This window comes from Eucyclogobius newberryi, unplaced genomic scaffold (genome assembly GCF_026437365.1).
Source record: "Eucyclogobius newberryi isolate DKJ021-1_F unplaced genomic scaffold, fEucNew1.0.hap1 SCAF_19, whole genome shotgun sequence".
Classification (NCBI taxonomy): Eukaryota; Metazoa; Chordata; class Actinopteri; order Gobiiformes; family Gobiidae; genus Eucyclogobius; species Eucyclogobius newberryi.
Window position 1 is genome coordinate 11,507,847 of NW_027315823.1, and position 14,838 is coordinate 11,522,684.

Genomic DNA, 14,838 nt, shown 5'->3' on the forward strand with positions numbered 1-14,838 from the left:
GCCTAAGCGCATGGATCTATCATAATATAGTTCCCTCAGTGTACGGGACAAAATGAAGACAGAGAAAGACTGTTCGAGCTGACGCAGAAGTGGACAGAAATCTACGGGAGACGAGAGATGTGATGCGCTCCGTTGCGCTAATAAACAAACGCACGTGTGTGTTGTATCAGTCCGCACGGGGGAGTGCGCATGTGCACTTCCACCTGCGTTCTCAAATCGCCGAAAAATCGTCCAGTGCGCCTTTAATAAAGTGCTGTCCAACACAAATGTCTTTACAGTAAACGTGGGAGGTATGGCAAAAAATTTATATCATGATTTTCTTGGAGTCAGATCACGATTTCGATGTAATTTTTTTAAACCTTTTCTATTGCTGTTAAGAAGTTAATAAAGTAGTGCACTGAGTAGGAAAAGTGTTTGTCTTTAAGCAGAAAACTGTAACAAATAGAGGAATAGAGAATCACAATATGACGATCAGACCAAAATAGCAGATTGTCACAAGAATGAGATCACGATTCGATTTTTATCACCACATTTTCATCGCCTTCTTTACAGTCGATTAAACAGGATGTCACACGCCCACACGAGCATACAACCTACCGTCAATACTTCTCTCACACATCCACACACACATTTACCCCCACGCTCTCTTTCAATGGACAACAGAGTACTGATGAACCAGTTGAGAAAACACCATCAGAAGAGCAGTCTTCACCAGAAGCACAATGCAATGACGCAGTCCTTAAAAGTTTAAATCTTACAAAATATTCTTGTTGGCCCTAATAGCTAACCCCCCTTTTTCTTTTTTACCTGAGCGATAAGGACAAAATGAATAACTTTATTTATAAAACTAAGGGTGCACGGTGGCAAAGGCGGTTAGCGCTCTTGCCTCCCAAGAAGGACATCGTGGGTTCGATTCCCGGACCAGACCAACATCACATGATCTCTCTGGGTGGAGTCTGCATGTTCTCCCCGTGTTACCGTGGGTTCTCTCCGGGTTCTCCGGCTCCTCCCACCGTCCAAAGACATGCATGTGTTAGGTAAAAATTGGTGACTCTAAATTGGCCCTAGTGAATGAATGTGAGCGTGAACTGTCTGTAATGTCTGTGTCTCTGTGTTGGCCCTGCGACAAGTTGGCCACTGTCCAGGGTGTACCCCGCCTAAGGCCCGAAGTCACTGGGATAGGCTCCAGTCACCCGCGACCCCGAAAGGGAACAAGCGGTAGAAAATGGATGGATGGATGGATATAAAACTAACCTATATATTACCCCGATGACATTATTCAGGGCGTATTTTTGCAAATCCATCAGAACACACTGAACTAAACCAAAAAACGTTCAGAAATAAAACTTACATTATTTGAAAGATTATATAACTTCACGCAATTGTTTTTTATTAGTTTTGATAACAGGTATAATATTCAATTTTGCATGTATCTGAAAAAACAACCATTCCAATGTTGTCCGTTTTTTCAACAAAATAGCCTATAGTACATTGAAGTGCAAAGTTTGAAGTAGATGTGAAAAGGAAGCAACTATTCTATGGAAGTAGAATTTGTCTTTGTCTAAGTTTATTTTATTAGTTATTTATTAGAACATTTTGTACAGTGTAATTCCATGGGCTGCCTGTATTCTTTCCTTTACTACAGAAATATGCACTGGACAATAAAGTAGCATTTTATCCAGGACTAAATGAATGTACAACTTTAAAAAAATAAAATAAAATAAAAAAACGTATGGCACATGATATAGCTCTAAGGTACGGTAAATGTCTAAAAAGGTTTAATACAGGTTTTAATTTACTCCAGGCTGTAAAATGCATTGAGTTATAACTTTTGACCCTAAACCAATCAAATGAGCCACCTGTCTGTCTCCATGGAGATAGTCAATTTTAATGCCTTATTTTTCAGTAAGAATCCAGTCAAAACCATTATTTGGAGGCGAGACTCTACAAAACTCTCTTTTTGTTGTCCACTTTTTGTTGTCCACATTGTTTCAGGAAGTTAAGAGCCTGAGCTAAGTATTATTCTAATATACAATATATCAAAGACTCTGTAAATGTTCTTTTTATCCAATATTAAATTGAAGCAAGAAATTTAACCCCGACAATCAGATTTTCAGATTCATACGTCTCAAATATGTAAAATTTTGGCCATTTTTAAAAAAAAATTACAAACGCCTATGCCTATTTTTATATGAAAACAATACATGATAAAAAAAAACGTGTGATACATTTTTTCTTACATTTGTGTGAACGACAAATTGATTGACTCTATAAATCAAAATGTGTGTCCTTTTCGCCTGCAGTGTCTCGCCTACAAAGTAATCCTATTCATGATTTTCAACTTCCTCTATAAAAGCGACATTTTGAGAACTTTTTACCTTTCAAAAGACATATATTTAGTTTTGACTTGTTTTTTGCTCTGGAAACATTTCTAATAATTCATCATTCTGAAACCCACAGACAGTACTGGATGACTCCTTTTACTTGCCATTTTAAAGCTTTTACTAGCCTTCCTTAAAGACTACCGCAATGTCTTGTTTTTAAATCGAACAATTACAGTCTATTTATAAAATGTGTAAAAAGCACACGTTGATATATTAACCATATCGTTTATCATTCAACATAAGCATTTATCTCATTAAAGATTGTATTTATGGTAAAGAGAGTGAACACAGGGTTAAAGGGCATATAGATGATTGTGAGGTTTGTGTTGTTGGAGGCTGATCTGAGGTCAGTTATCGAGCTGCATGTCCAATGTAAAGTTCAATAACGCCTTGTTCTTGTGCAAACGGAGCTGTACGTGCTCTCTAGATAAACTCTATGTAACTACCATGTTTAAATCTGATTTGTGAATAATAAACGTTGGTTGTTATTTGAAATCTTGCGTTTTCCTTTTTGAGCCAGGAAATGTCTTCACTAACAAAGGACCAAATCAGGTGGTTTTTCACTTTGACAAACCATGTACCGGTATTTCCTTCTATTTCATTCCCCTGGAAACGTAAAGGAGATTCGCCAGTGCCTGGAATTGTGTTATGGGAGAGATTCAGGTATCGCACAAAACATGACCGGACTGTAAAATCAAGTTATTATTGTGAGTTTGACCAACAAATGCAGGAACACTCACACAAAGTGGCCAGCTCCATGAAGCAGGCTTATCACGAGGAGCATAAATAAACAAACAAAAAGTGAAATCATATACTGTATTCATAATCGAAAAGCTGCGGTGCCATCGTTCAACTCCAAAGACGTGAATGTTGTTAGTTAGAAGGATTATAAGTCATGAGAATAATAGTGTTAATAAGAAAGTCAAATTTAATTTCAAACGACATGTCTAATGTCTAATCCTCCTTAAACTCAGTCCATCTCCTGCTGCAGCCTGGACTCTGCTTAACCAAGGAACTGTGCATCTCCAGGTCTGTTTGTCTCCAGGAACTGTGCATCTCCAGGATCTGTTTGTCTCCAGGAACTGTGCATCTCCAGGATCTGTTTTGTCTCCAGGAACTGTGCATCTCCAGGATCTGTTTGTCTCCAGGAACTGTGCATCTCCAGGATCTGTTTGTCTCCATGAACTGTGCTTCTCCAGGATCTGTTTGTCTCCATAAACTGCATTTCCAGGATTTGTTTGTCTCCAGGAACTGTGCATCTCCAGGATCTGTTTGTCTCCAGGATCTGATTGTCTCCAGGATCTGTGCATCTCCAGGAACTGTGCATCTCCAGGATCTGTTTGTCTCCAGGAACTGTGCATCTCCAGGGCATCTCCATAAACTGAGATGTAGACTTTTACAGTGCATCTGGAATGTATTCACTTTTCCACAATTTGTTATGTTACAGCCTTATTCCAAGATTGATTTAATTCATTATTTTTCTACAAACAAAACCCCAGAATGACATTGTGAAAGACGGTTTGGCCAAATGCAGATGACAAGTTTCCCCATGCAGATGGCTCCGCGCTTGTTTTGGTCCAGCAGCTGTTAGTGAAGCTTCTTTTGGAGTGAACGTCCCGCCTCAGCAGGGGCACAGTTCTGTCACAGCGGCGCATCAACTGGGCCCAATATTAGACCAGGGAAATGTCAACACACAAAAGCCATTTCTAAAGCTTCTGTTCACCGTCAACATTCTAGAATCTGCTGTCAAAACACTACTCAACACTCTGAAACATTAGAATAACCACTTGGAAAATACCATATTAAACCTCATCATGTTCAAACGGGCCCATTTAGTGCTGTTTTTATTGTTAAACAAAAACCTTGGAAAACATCTTGTGAGCTTGGACGCCTCTGCACAGATCTGACTTGTAACTTGGCCTGGTAGCGTGGTCAACCATAGATTCAGAGATGTGACGCCTATCTAGTTAACCAATGTAGCTAGCTAGCCTGATGTAGCTAGCTAGCTGATGCTGGTGTATGTAAAATCAAATGCTCATTCAAGTACAAATGAATGAAGCAGTGCCCATAATAAAGTACTTATTTCAGAATATTTATGTTACATCAGCTCTCCTCACCAGAACAAGTAAAAGAGGATGTTTAGTGTCACTAGATGTTTATCAGAAGCACATCAGAAAAATCAACTTAAATTTAGTTAGCCTTTTGCTCAGATGCTAGTTTTAGCTATATCTTAAATAAAACACCAAAAGGTTTACACACTCGATGACTTTTAACCAAGCTTTGACGTAAATGTGGCCGATGGTTTGATACCAGCCCAACCCGATGATTATTAATTATCATTAATATTATTGAAACTGCGTTTTTTGTGGGCTAATGCTAAAGGCTACAGGAAGTGAAGTTATCGATAGCAAGAGCATCGACTGCCGTGTCTAATCATTTATATGGTGATGTTCTCACAAGAAAAGTTACAAAATGCACCATTAAATCAATTGGGCTGACGATGTAAAACAAAGTAGAATAAAACCACACTTTATAAGAGACGAAGTCATTTTATTTAAATATTTTGCCTTTATTTTTAAGTATTAAATTTATGACTAAGTATTAAAAAGGAATCCGTAAGAATAATAAAAGACGACTCCAAAAGTTTCAATATCTTTTTGAGTCAGGTGCCATCTACTTTTCGAAACATTACTCAGCAAAAACATATAAATAACTCAAATATTTGGCATCTGGAACATTTGTCGTACACCTGAATGACGGGAGATGTGAGGATGGAACATTTTATTTACACAAAAAGAATCCAAACTACTATAAACAACGTGTTATAAATGATGGGGAAATGTCCACTGTCCGTTTGACTGGAGACAGGAAGACTCGGGGGAACAAACGTCTACATGAACATGTCGTCGTAACCTGGAGGAGGCATGTGGTCTGGATCAGGCCTGGGGAAACAAAAAAGGGTCAAATACATCATCACAAATCAGAAAACAATATTAAAAACAAGTGGGTGGAGAAGGTTAATTTTGTTTTGACAGATGAAGAATGGGAACATATTAATGGATTTCAGTGGCGTGACTTTTTTGTTGTTGAAGACGTCACCACACGCTGTTGCTTATCTCCACTGTTGGATAGTCATGAAAAACAGTGCATAAAACTAAACAGCAAAGGGGTTGACAGTTCAATCAGACAGAATTTATGGGTTCTGATCCTTATCCTTATCTACTGCGTCGAGTCGCTGACAACACTTAAAAGCAGAGACAAATTGCCACAACAGACTTTTGTGGACATTTACAATTAAGCTTCCTTGTCCACAAGCCCTCTGCACCGGACAAGCCCTCAAAACCTTCAAGAGCATGGACATTGTGTGTGCGGGTGAGTGACCGTCTGAGCCTAAAACATAACACCTGGATAGTTTTGAAATTAGGCTCGTTAAAACTGTCTGCAAGTACGCTAACGTTCATTAGCATAAGCGCGTCCTTTAAACGCAGCGCAGGCCTACGACGTCTGGAACCAAGTGTCATCAAACGAGCATGAAAGAAGCTAAACAGAACTCCAGGTGTGTGTTTTTTTTTTTTACAAGAGAACAATGTTCTTTAGAAGCTCAAAGTTGAAGTGAGGTAACGTTTAAAGACAATGGGTGATGAGAGGATGATATCTGTGTTTGAGGCTCACCTCGGCCTGTGTCGTCCGATGGGTCCAAAGGGGTCGAAGCGCGCTCCTGGGGGGACGGCTCCGGGAGGCAGGATGTCCGGGATCCCGCTGGAGGGGTCAAACCCAGAGCGGGGGTACCCTGAGCGGAGAGGGTCAAGTATCATACCCCCACCGCCGCGTGACCTGCACCGCGCACGCCAGGGAGAGACGCAAAGGGTTTTAGGTCGAGAGTTACACCGTAAGTTCTGGTACGTGTCGAGTACTAGTCGAGTACTGTTGTAAGTAAAGTGAAGTAAAATAAAGTAAGTTAGTAAAGTAAGTAAGTAAAATATGTAAAGTAAGTAAATACATGTAAGTAAAGTAAGTAAAGTAAAGAAAGTAAACTAAGTAAATAAAGTAAGTTAAGAAAGTAAAGTAAGTAAATAAAGTAAAGCAAATAAAGTAAAGCAAGTAAAGTAAGTAAATAAAGTAAGTTAAGAAGGTAAAGTAAGTAAGTAAGTTAAGTAAGTAAGTAAATTAAGTAAGTAAATTAAGTAAGTCAAGTTAAGTAAGTCAAGTTAAGTAAGTAAGTTAAGTAAAGTAAGTAAAGTAAAGTAAAATATCCAAGTTATGTTTTAGTATCACAAAACATAAAACAATGCAGATTCTGGTATTTACAAACAATAGAACAGAAAAAGAATCCAATGAACTTGCTCACGTTGGGTAAAGTAGCCAAATACCTTTCTCCCATAAGAGTAATTTAAATATAAATAACGTAAATGACAATATATTAAGAAACTGGGATGTGATCTTTTGCTACAAGATCGTGCAAGATAGTGAGCTTGCGTGTGGATTTTTTTTTTTATCGTGTAGCTACAATGACACCAAAAATATATCAAATAAACTGTATTAAAAAAACTGTAGGGCCAAAATTGTGAACTGAACCGCACAATTTATTTATTATATGAAAAATCTCGTCTCGAACTAGCGCCTCGTTTCTTGAGGGGAATGTGTCTTGTCCCATCACTAATTATTGGCTCAGCTCTGGCTAATGCATTCCGTGCGCTAGTTTAGACTTCCTGAATTTCAAAATAAGAGCAGTGAAGCATCCTTTGAAACCAGACTTACCGTTTGAGCATTCATATTTCACTGGTAAATTATATAAATGAGACTATCCAAAAAAACAAAAATGCTAAACCCAGTAATCCGCTCGGGTTCATGTTGTGCCCAAATCCCAGGATTACACAGAGCAGACGGATGCAGAGGACGCGCACAGAAACGTCACTCGCTCTTCTAGAACCGCTCTCAAACTCACCCAAAGGGATCCAGGTCGGCCCCACCGACGCCAAATGGGGGCGCTAGAGGACCGGGCCTGCACACAAAACACACAAACCATCCATCAGCTTTGTGCGAGGTCGGAGGGTTTCGCTTTCCCATCACAGGCGTCATTTTGAGGACCGTTGTCGTGGAGAGTCTGCAACTTCATGGTAAATGTTGAGGCTATTTTGAGGATATTTGAGGATATTTTTTTTCAAGTTTATTATTTATGTTTTGCTTCATGTTATTTTGGGTTATTTGTCTTCATTTTGGATTTTGTGTTTACATTATTTCTGCTATTTAGTAAGTAATTAAAGGGCGTATGACAGGTTTTTTTTTTTCAAATTTTTGGGGTGTATTTATACCTGTCGTACATCTAAATTATAATTCGAGCAGGTATTTGTGGAGAAAACATTGAAAAATCTGTAGATAAGAAGTGACATCACACTACGTACATTTATTCCAGACAAAATTTAAGCAGAATTTACACAAAAGAAACTACTTTTTTGACGCTCGTATATTTTAATTTATCAAATAAAACAAACTTACATTAGAACAGTTTCCCCCCCCTGTGTTTGCTGGGTAATTTCCTAGTGTGAGGTCATCAATTACAAACAGGAAGTGAAATTATAAATCTAAAAAATTAGCTATCTTCCCTTCCTCTCCTCCCTCCTCTCTCTCCTCCCTCCTCTCTCTCCTCCCTCCTCTCTCTCCTCCCTCCTCCCTCTCCTCTCTCCTCCCTCCTCCCTCTCCTCTCTCCTCCCTCTCCTCTCTCCTCCCTCTCCTCTCTCCTCCCTCTCCTCTCTCCTCCCTCCTCCCCCTCGTCTCTCCTCCCCCTCGTCTCTCCTCCCTCTCCTCTCCTCTCCCCTCTCCTCTCCCCTCTCCTCTCTCCTCCCTCCCCTCCCTCTCCTCTCACTGCCCTCTCCTCTCACTGCCCTCTCCCCCCTCCTCTCTCCTCCCCCTCCTTCTCCTCTCTCCCTCTCCTCCCTCCTCCCCCTCCTCTCGCCTCCCTCTCCTCCCTCCTCTCCTCCCTCCTCCCTCTCCTCCCTCTCCTCCCCTCTCCTCTCCTCCCTCCTCCCTCTCCTCTCTCCTCCCTCTCCTCCCTCTCCTCTCTCCTCCCTCCTCCCTCTCCTCTCACTGCCCTCTCCTCTCTCCGCCCACTGCCCTCTCCTCTCTCCTGTCACTGCCCTCTCCTCTCACTGCCCTCTCCCCCCTCCTCTCTCCTCCCTCTCCTCTCTCTCCTCTCTCCTCCCTCTCCTCTCTCCTCCCTCTCCTCTCTCCTCCCTCTCCTCTCTCCTCCCTCTCACTGCCCTCTCCTCTCTCCTCTCACTGCCCTCTCCTCTCTCCTCTCACTGCCCTCTCCTCTCTCCTCTCACTGCCCTCTCCTCTCACTGCCCTCTCCTCTCACTGCCCTCTCCTCTCTTCTCTCCTCCCTCTCTTCTCTCCTCCCTCTCTTCTCTCCTCCCTCTCTTCTCTCCTCCCTCTCTTCTCTCCTCCCTCTCTTCTCTCCTCCCTCCTCCCTCTCCTCTCTCCTCCCTCTCCTCTCTCCTCCCTCTCCTCTCTCCCCTCTCTCCCCTCTCCTCCCTCTCACTGCCCTCTCCTCTCACTGCCTTCTCTCCTCTCACTGCCTTCTCTCCTCTCACTGCCTTCTCTCCTCTCACTGCCTTCTCTCCTCTCACTGCCTTCTCTCCTCTCACTGCCTTCTCTCCTCTCACTGCCTTCTCTCCTCTCACTGCCTTCTCTCCTCTCACTGCCTTCTCTCCTCTCACTGCCTTCTCTCCTCTCACTGCCTTCTCTCCTCTGTCTGTGGGGACAAGCAGGCGACAGCAGCAGGTCGATAAACTGCTGACTTCGCCTCTATCAGGTCAGATCGGGTCACAAGCACACGCCGAGACCGGGGAGGACAGAGACAAAGATAGAGATAGAGAGAGAGATGGAGATAGAGAGAGAGAGCGAAACACAGAGAGACAGAAGAAGATGAAGACTGAAAGTCTCTAAATATTGGATGGAGCAGAGAGCGGCTCTAACTGTGAGTGGCAGTCATCTCAATCCAATGTGAGGCACAACAACAAACTGTTCTCTGACAATGTATTTTTACAAAAGCTCTGAACAGTACAGGCAGTGTGCGACTACATTTACTCTTTACAATTAGTCGATTAATTGTTGCCGCCTTATTATTTTAGTAATCGAATAGTCGATTTAATTAAAAAATATCTTTCACTAGTCAGAATATTTTTTCTAAAGCACATACATTCATTTTCAACCAAAGAAAGGTTGAAATACCTTCAGAATGAACAATAATTATGAATAATAATAATAATAATAATAATAATAATTATTATTATTATTATTATTATTATTGACATAAACTGTTGATTGTCATTGTCATGACATTTGTCATTGACATTTTGAGGTAACAAGGCAGCAGTTTGGGTAGTAAAAAGGTGTTTTCGCATGAGTTTTAGAGTGTGTATGATCCAGATAAAAAACAAGACTATGATTATTTATTACAGTTCATTAGTCACTGTTAGTTGATGAATTGTTGCAGCTCTACAATTACACTCACCTCCCTTTTATCTACAAGGACGAGCCTACATAGTTGTTAAATACACACACAAAATGCGGGGGATTGAGGGCCCAGTCCCTCTCATACTGACCAGTCTGGTTGTGCTCCGACAGGATGTCTGTGGGGTACTCGGCGCGGGTCTCTGTCCGGCTGCTGCTGCTGCTGCTGTGCGTCTGTGGAGCGGCCCCGGTCCTGGTCCCTCGTGCTCGCTCGTTCTGGGGGAGGCAGCAGCTGGTTCTTGATCTTCTGGGAGAACATCTCCACGTCTTTGTACACGCTGGAGACGAACAGTTTGATAAACAACAATTTGCTGAATGTCCTTCCAGCTCTTCTTCCCCGTTCAGAAGCGGGTAGCGTTTTTTGAGAGTGATTTTACTTTTACGAATAGTTTTTAGACTATGTCTGCAATATTAAAAGTACACATATTATGCAACATTCAGTTTTTTGAGCTTTTAAACATTGTTTCTTCATCAAAAACATACTTCGAGTTGTATTTAGCTCCATTCACACTAGTTTGATGAATCCTGATTAGAAAGTTCTCTCCCTCAGAGTGTCAAAAACACCCTGTTCTGAATTTCCCCAATCTGTGACAGATAGAGCTCTAAGCTCTTCTGCATGATTTTTATGTATATAAATGATCACCAGACTCATTCTGAACATTTCTGCCACAAATCACAATCAGTACAACTGTGTGGCTGCATTAGCGTGTCGGAGGAAAGCTAAAATATATTTATCTGGCTTATGTAATTCCCGCTGTTGCCAGTAGAAGGAGCCAAAAATATTTTTTGACCATGGGAAACACCAGATGAAGTCTTAATTTTGTAGTCTAAAACATGAGATGCCAAAGTAAAAAGGCCAATAACATACAAAGTAAATCATCATATGTGTCCTTTAAATTATTTGAACATTTAAAATTACGTCAACATATTTTGTTAATTATTAAATGCTTTGCCCTTATATTTACATTAACTTCAAATCATAAAATCAGATGTTACGTCCAGACAGTTACTCTTACTTGAGTTATACTTTTTTCTACTTTAACTCAAGTCAACTTTTTGGACCACTACTTTGTAGGTTTTACTTAAAACGTAATATTATTTTGAAGTATCTTTACTCTGCCCCCTCAGCCTTGGTTTCCCGCTATACGGTACTGTCTTGTCAAATAAAGCCCGCGGGCCAAACACCTTAAAACAATTACAGATTTTTTAATTTTGGTTTTCATTAGATTTGTTGTATAATTTTCCAAAACACTACATGGATAAATAATAAATGCATTGTCAAATCAAAGTAAATAGCACACTCTAGTGGCTGTTAAATGCACATGAGAAAGATGGATATTTCTACAAGAATAATAAAGAAAGATTTGAGTGCAAACAGCAGTCAGTGCTCAGTTTTTTGGATGCTCGTCGCCTTATTCCCAAACCACTATTCAAAATCTCTTAAAACAAAAAATCATAATAAACGGAGGAAAATATAAGAATCAAAAGCAAACCTGTTGTATGTCCGCAGCTGGTCGGCGTTGACGTAGTCGCTGGTGTTTAGTACCAAGTCAAACACTTTCTGATTGCTTGTGTTCTGTGTGAAACAGAATTATTATTTATATTTTTTTAATGGAAAACCTGACAAAACATTTTTACTTTCAGCAATACACAAAAAAGCAATTTATGCGCGAGATTGGGCTGTCGTAATATCAAATGTTAAACTAACTATTGACTAAAAAACAGTGAAATCTTTCATTTTCTTTCCAGTACTAGACCTCAAGTTAGTAACAGACCTTTGTGAAAGACAAAACAAAGTTAAATGTGACAAAAACAGATTTGAAAAAAGAAGAATATTTTTTGGGACAATAGATTGCACAGAAAAAGAAAAAGAAATTGCATCTAAAATTGTTACGATTATCTTTTTTTTTTGTCTTCAAGATTCGATTGTCACTTCATTCATATAAAAAAAGTCGTATTTGCTTAATTAACTTTGTCTTCCTCTGGGTAGGGTCTTGCATAGAACTACTGTAGCAATAGTGTAGTCCAATGACACCAGGTTCAGGGTCAGGGTCGGAATCACAGGTATGCAATAACAAATATTAAATACAAAGTTTACATAAAAGGGGCGAGCCGATTAAAACAAAAAGTGATATCTCTGTGCAAGGTTGGCAAACGTTACGGTCCATTTACTTGATTCTTGAACCTCACCGTTCCTGACACAACAGAATCTTTTGGAATGATTTAAAAAATATGTTGAGATATAGATTTTGGATTGTTATACACCACGCCTAATTTCACGTCATTCCGTCCATTCTTCTGTTATAGCAAATGTTAATTGAACATCTGATCCAAAGACGATAAAGACAAATAATATCTCCAGGTCAGTCTCTAATGATTGGTTGATAATAACACGTGACTAAATGTGTAGAGGACGCCATTAAAGCAGGAAAAAAACTGCGGTAATGAACGGAAATGAGATGTGAATTTTTGCCGTTAAATGAAGACGTAAATACAAATACATTTTGCAAAATTAAATATTTTTCGATCACTAACTTGAGAGTTAGTGCAGGAAAGAAAATGAAAGATTTCACTGTTGTTTAGTCACGATCATGAATAATCATTAAATCGCGATGTTTTTTCTCACAATAATGGTATCACTAACATTTTTCAGTTTTTTTTACAATCAGATTAAACATTAGCAACCCTCACCAGGTCTGAGTGCGTTCAGATCGCATAAATTGTGCCCGGGATCAGCATCTGCATTCATTTCCCACCTTCCAATATCATCAGAAAAGTGTTTCTGGAGACGTTTTTGAGCAATACACTTTCTCATAAAACCAAATACATAAAACCTTCACTGATATTCATAATTAAAATGATGAATAATGGGAAAACTCGACTATTGTGAAGCTGTTGTACATGACAGAGGCTAATTCTCTCTCTAAACACCTACAAATTCACAGACATTTCATTTAACGGTCGATCCTCTCCTTCTCTCTCTCTCTCAAATAATCCGCAATTTCCAAAACTCTGTCAATCGCGCCTTCGTCCCGTGCCACTGTCGGGGTCGGTCTCCCCTTACTCACCCATGAATCTGCACTTACCATGAAGTTGAATAAGAGTGCCGAGTCGATGGGGATGCCTTTGAGCATGTAGAGCGTGTCGGCGCCCGTGGGCTTGTATCGGAGCGTGTACAGCTCTTTGTTGCTGCTCCAGTCGGACGGCAGCAGCTCGGACTTCTTGTCACTGCTGCGCGCCTGGGTACGTAGAACATGTACAGTATTTTAGATGAGAAACCAACAATTTTGTTGTGTTCTGCTAATGTTACGAGATGAAGACGATGTGAAAGAATGAATCAAAACGGGGCCAGCTAAATCGCAATTTTTGTACAGTTGTATGAATAGATATTTGGATGGATGGATCGACGTTGGAAGATACAATTTTTGCCTTAAAGAAAAGTCTTCCCACTGTCCAAAAGTGTTGCGCCGCTTGCTGGATGTAGATGTTTTATTGAATTTGTCCACAATAAAAGCTGTATCTGCTCCTTTCCACATCTAAAACTCAATACGACGCTGTATCGCCTAAAACCGATTGAGCGGAGCTGTAAAAATCTGCAAATTGTTGTTGAAAATGACGGAATTCGGTGCAGTTTCATTTTTCAAATATTGTTAAAAAATATATTGATTCAAAATGCTACTAAAATTATGTTCAAACTTAACGTCTCACCAGTACTGCGTAGTATTTCTCATGTGTACTTTTTACTTTGACGCAAGTCCATTTTTGGCAGCAGAACTTGTACTAGTAATTGTTTAGCCACGTCTTTCCGCCACTACTAGATAATACATGTTTGTCACAAAGTAATGCTGTTACAATATACTTTTTAGGAGAAAACACAAAATGTACTAATTTACAAAAAAAAGTCAGTTACCCTAGCTACAAGTGAACATTTCAAACTCAGTAATTTAACATTTTAGTTACTCTACCCACCCTCTGTGCATAGCAATAACATTTACAGAAAGCCTTTTAAAAAAACTAAAAAATGCTCATGATTTCAAAGACCATTGATTATAATTCTATGTTTATTAGAAGTAAATAAAGGCCAGCAAAGACCGGTTTAATGGGTGCGGTAAATCTCGTCCGAACACTCAAGTTCTGCTGCTATTCACGTCAATGTTTACGCAATTAGTACAGAAAATGACACTCAAAAGTAGCCTTTAATCAACCATCCTGATTCGAATCAATGAACACGACGACTAGTCCGTCTAAAATATCAACAGTTTGACTTATTATTTGGGTTGTCACCGCGGTAACGTTTAAAGCCGTGCGTCATGTTTACGCGTTATCTTCTTGCCGTCTCATCTCACAACATTAGCAGCTGTTAGCATTAGCATGTCACCTCGTCTCCGGAGCCGATGCACCTGTATCCTCCTCGGATCAGCTCCCAGTGCACGAAACACACCACGGCGTCGTTGGCACAGGTGATCCCGTCCCCGAAGCAGGCGTACAGCACCTCCAGCCCCGCCATCTTCACCGGAGCAGAGACGTTTTGGCCGATTTGTGTTCTACCCTGTTCCGCCGAAATGAAAATGAAAGCGCAGTGTCAGGCAACGGTAAGTGCTTCCGGTGGCATTCAAAGTAAAGTGCACAAGGTGTGTTTTGACGAGCATTGTAAACGTTATAAACTGTGGCGCGTTCAACGAATTGCTTTTAAAAACTTTACTCCTAAATACAATTGACACAACAACATAACCTGCACTTACAGGGTGAGAGTAGAAGGCGCCAGGCAAACGTATGACAACGTTTGAACGATGATTTGAAAAAAACATGTCGATTTGTCTGAAATAAAAAAACAAAATGATATATATTTATGTTGCATATGGATTTGCATATGGATAATAATTAATATATCTAAAATGCTGATTATTTTCTAGTTAATAGTTAATCACTATGGCAAATAATA

The 14,838-nt window shown here is 40.1% G+C and overlaps 1 protein-coding gene across 1 annotated transcript; it reads right to left on the reverse strand.

The window, feature by feature from the left end:
* Positions 1-4,913: 4,913 nt before the first annotated feature.
* Positions 4,914-14,484, reverse strand: psmf1 (proteasome inhibitor subunit 1). The gene is made up of 7 exons (XM_072451748.1): positions 14,275-14,484; positions 12,983-13,135; positions 11,390-11,472; positions 9,989-10,174; positions 7,330-7,386; positions 6,057-6,218; positions 4,914-5,326 (listed from the first exon to the last, which is right to left on the reverse strand). The coding sequence occupies exons 1-7, from the start codon at positions 14,401-14,403 to the stop codon at positions 5,275-5,277; spliced, it is 822 nt and encodes a 273-aa protein (XP_072307849.1). The 5' UTR covers positions 14,404-14,484; the 3' UTR covers positions 4,914-5,274.
* Positions 14,485-14,838: the final 354 nt, after the last annotated feature.

Excerpts from the sequence above, each read along its gene's own strand:
- psmf1 (XM_072451748.1), bottom strand. The coding sequence starts at position 14,403 with ATGGCGGGGCTGGAGGTGCTGTACGCCTGCTTCGGGGACGGGATCACC. Across the intron at positions 7,387-9,988 it reads GTCGGAGCACAACCAGACTG|GCCCGGTCCTCTAGCGCCCC; the intron begins GTCAGTATGAGA and ends TTTTGTGTGCAG. Across the intron at positions 5,327-6,056 it reads ATCGGACGACACAGGCCGAG|GCCTGATCCAGACCACATGC; the intron begins GTGAGCCTCAAA and ends TTGTTTCCCCAG.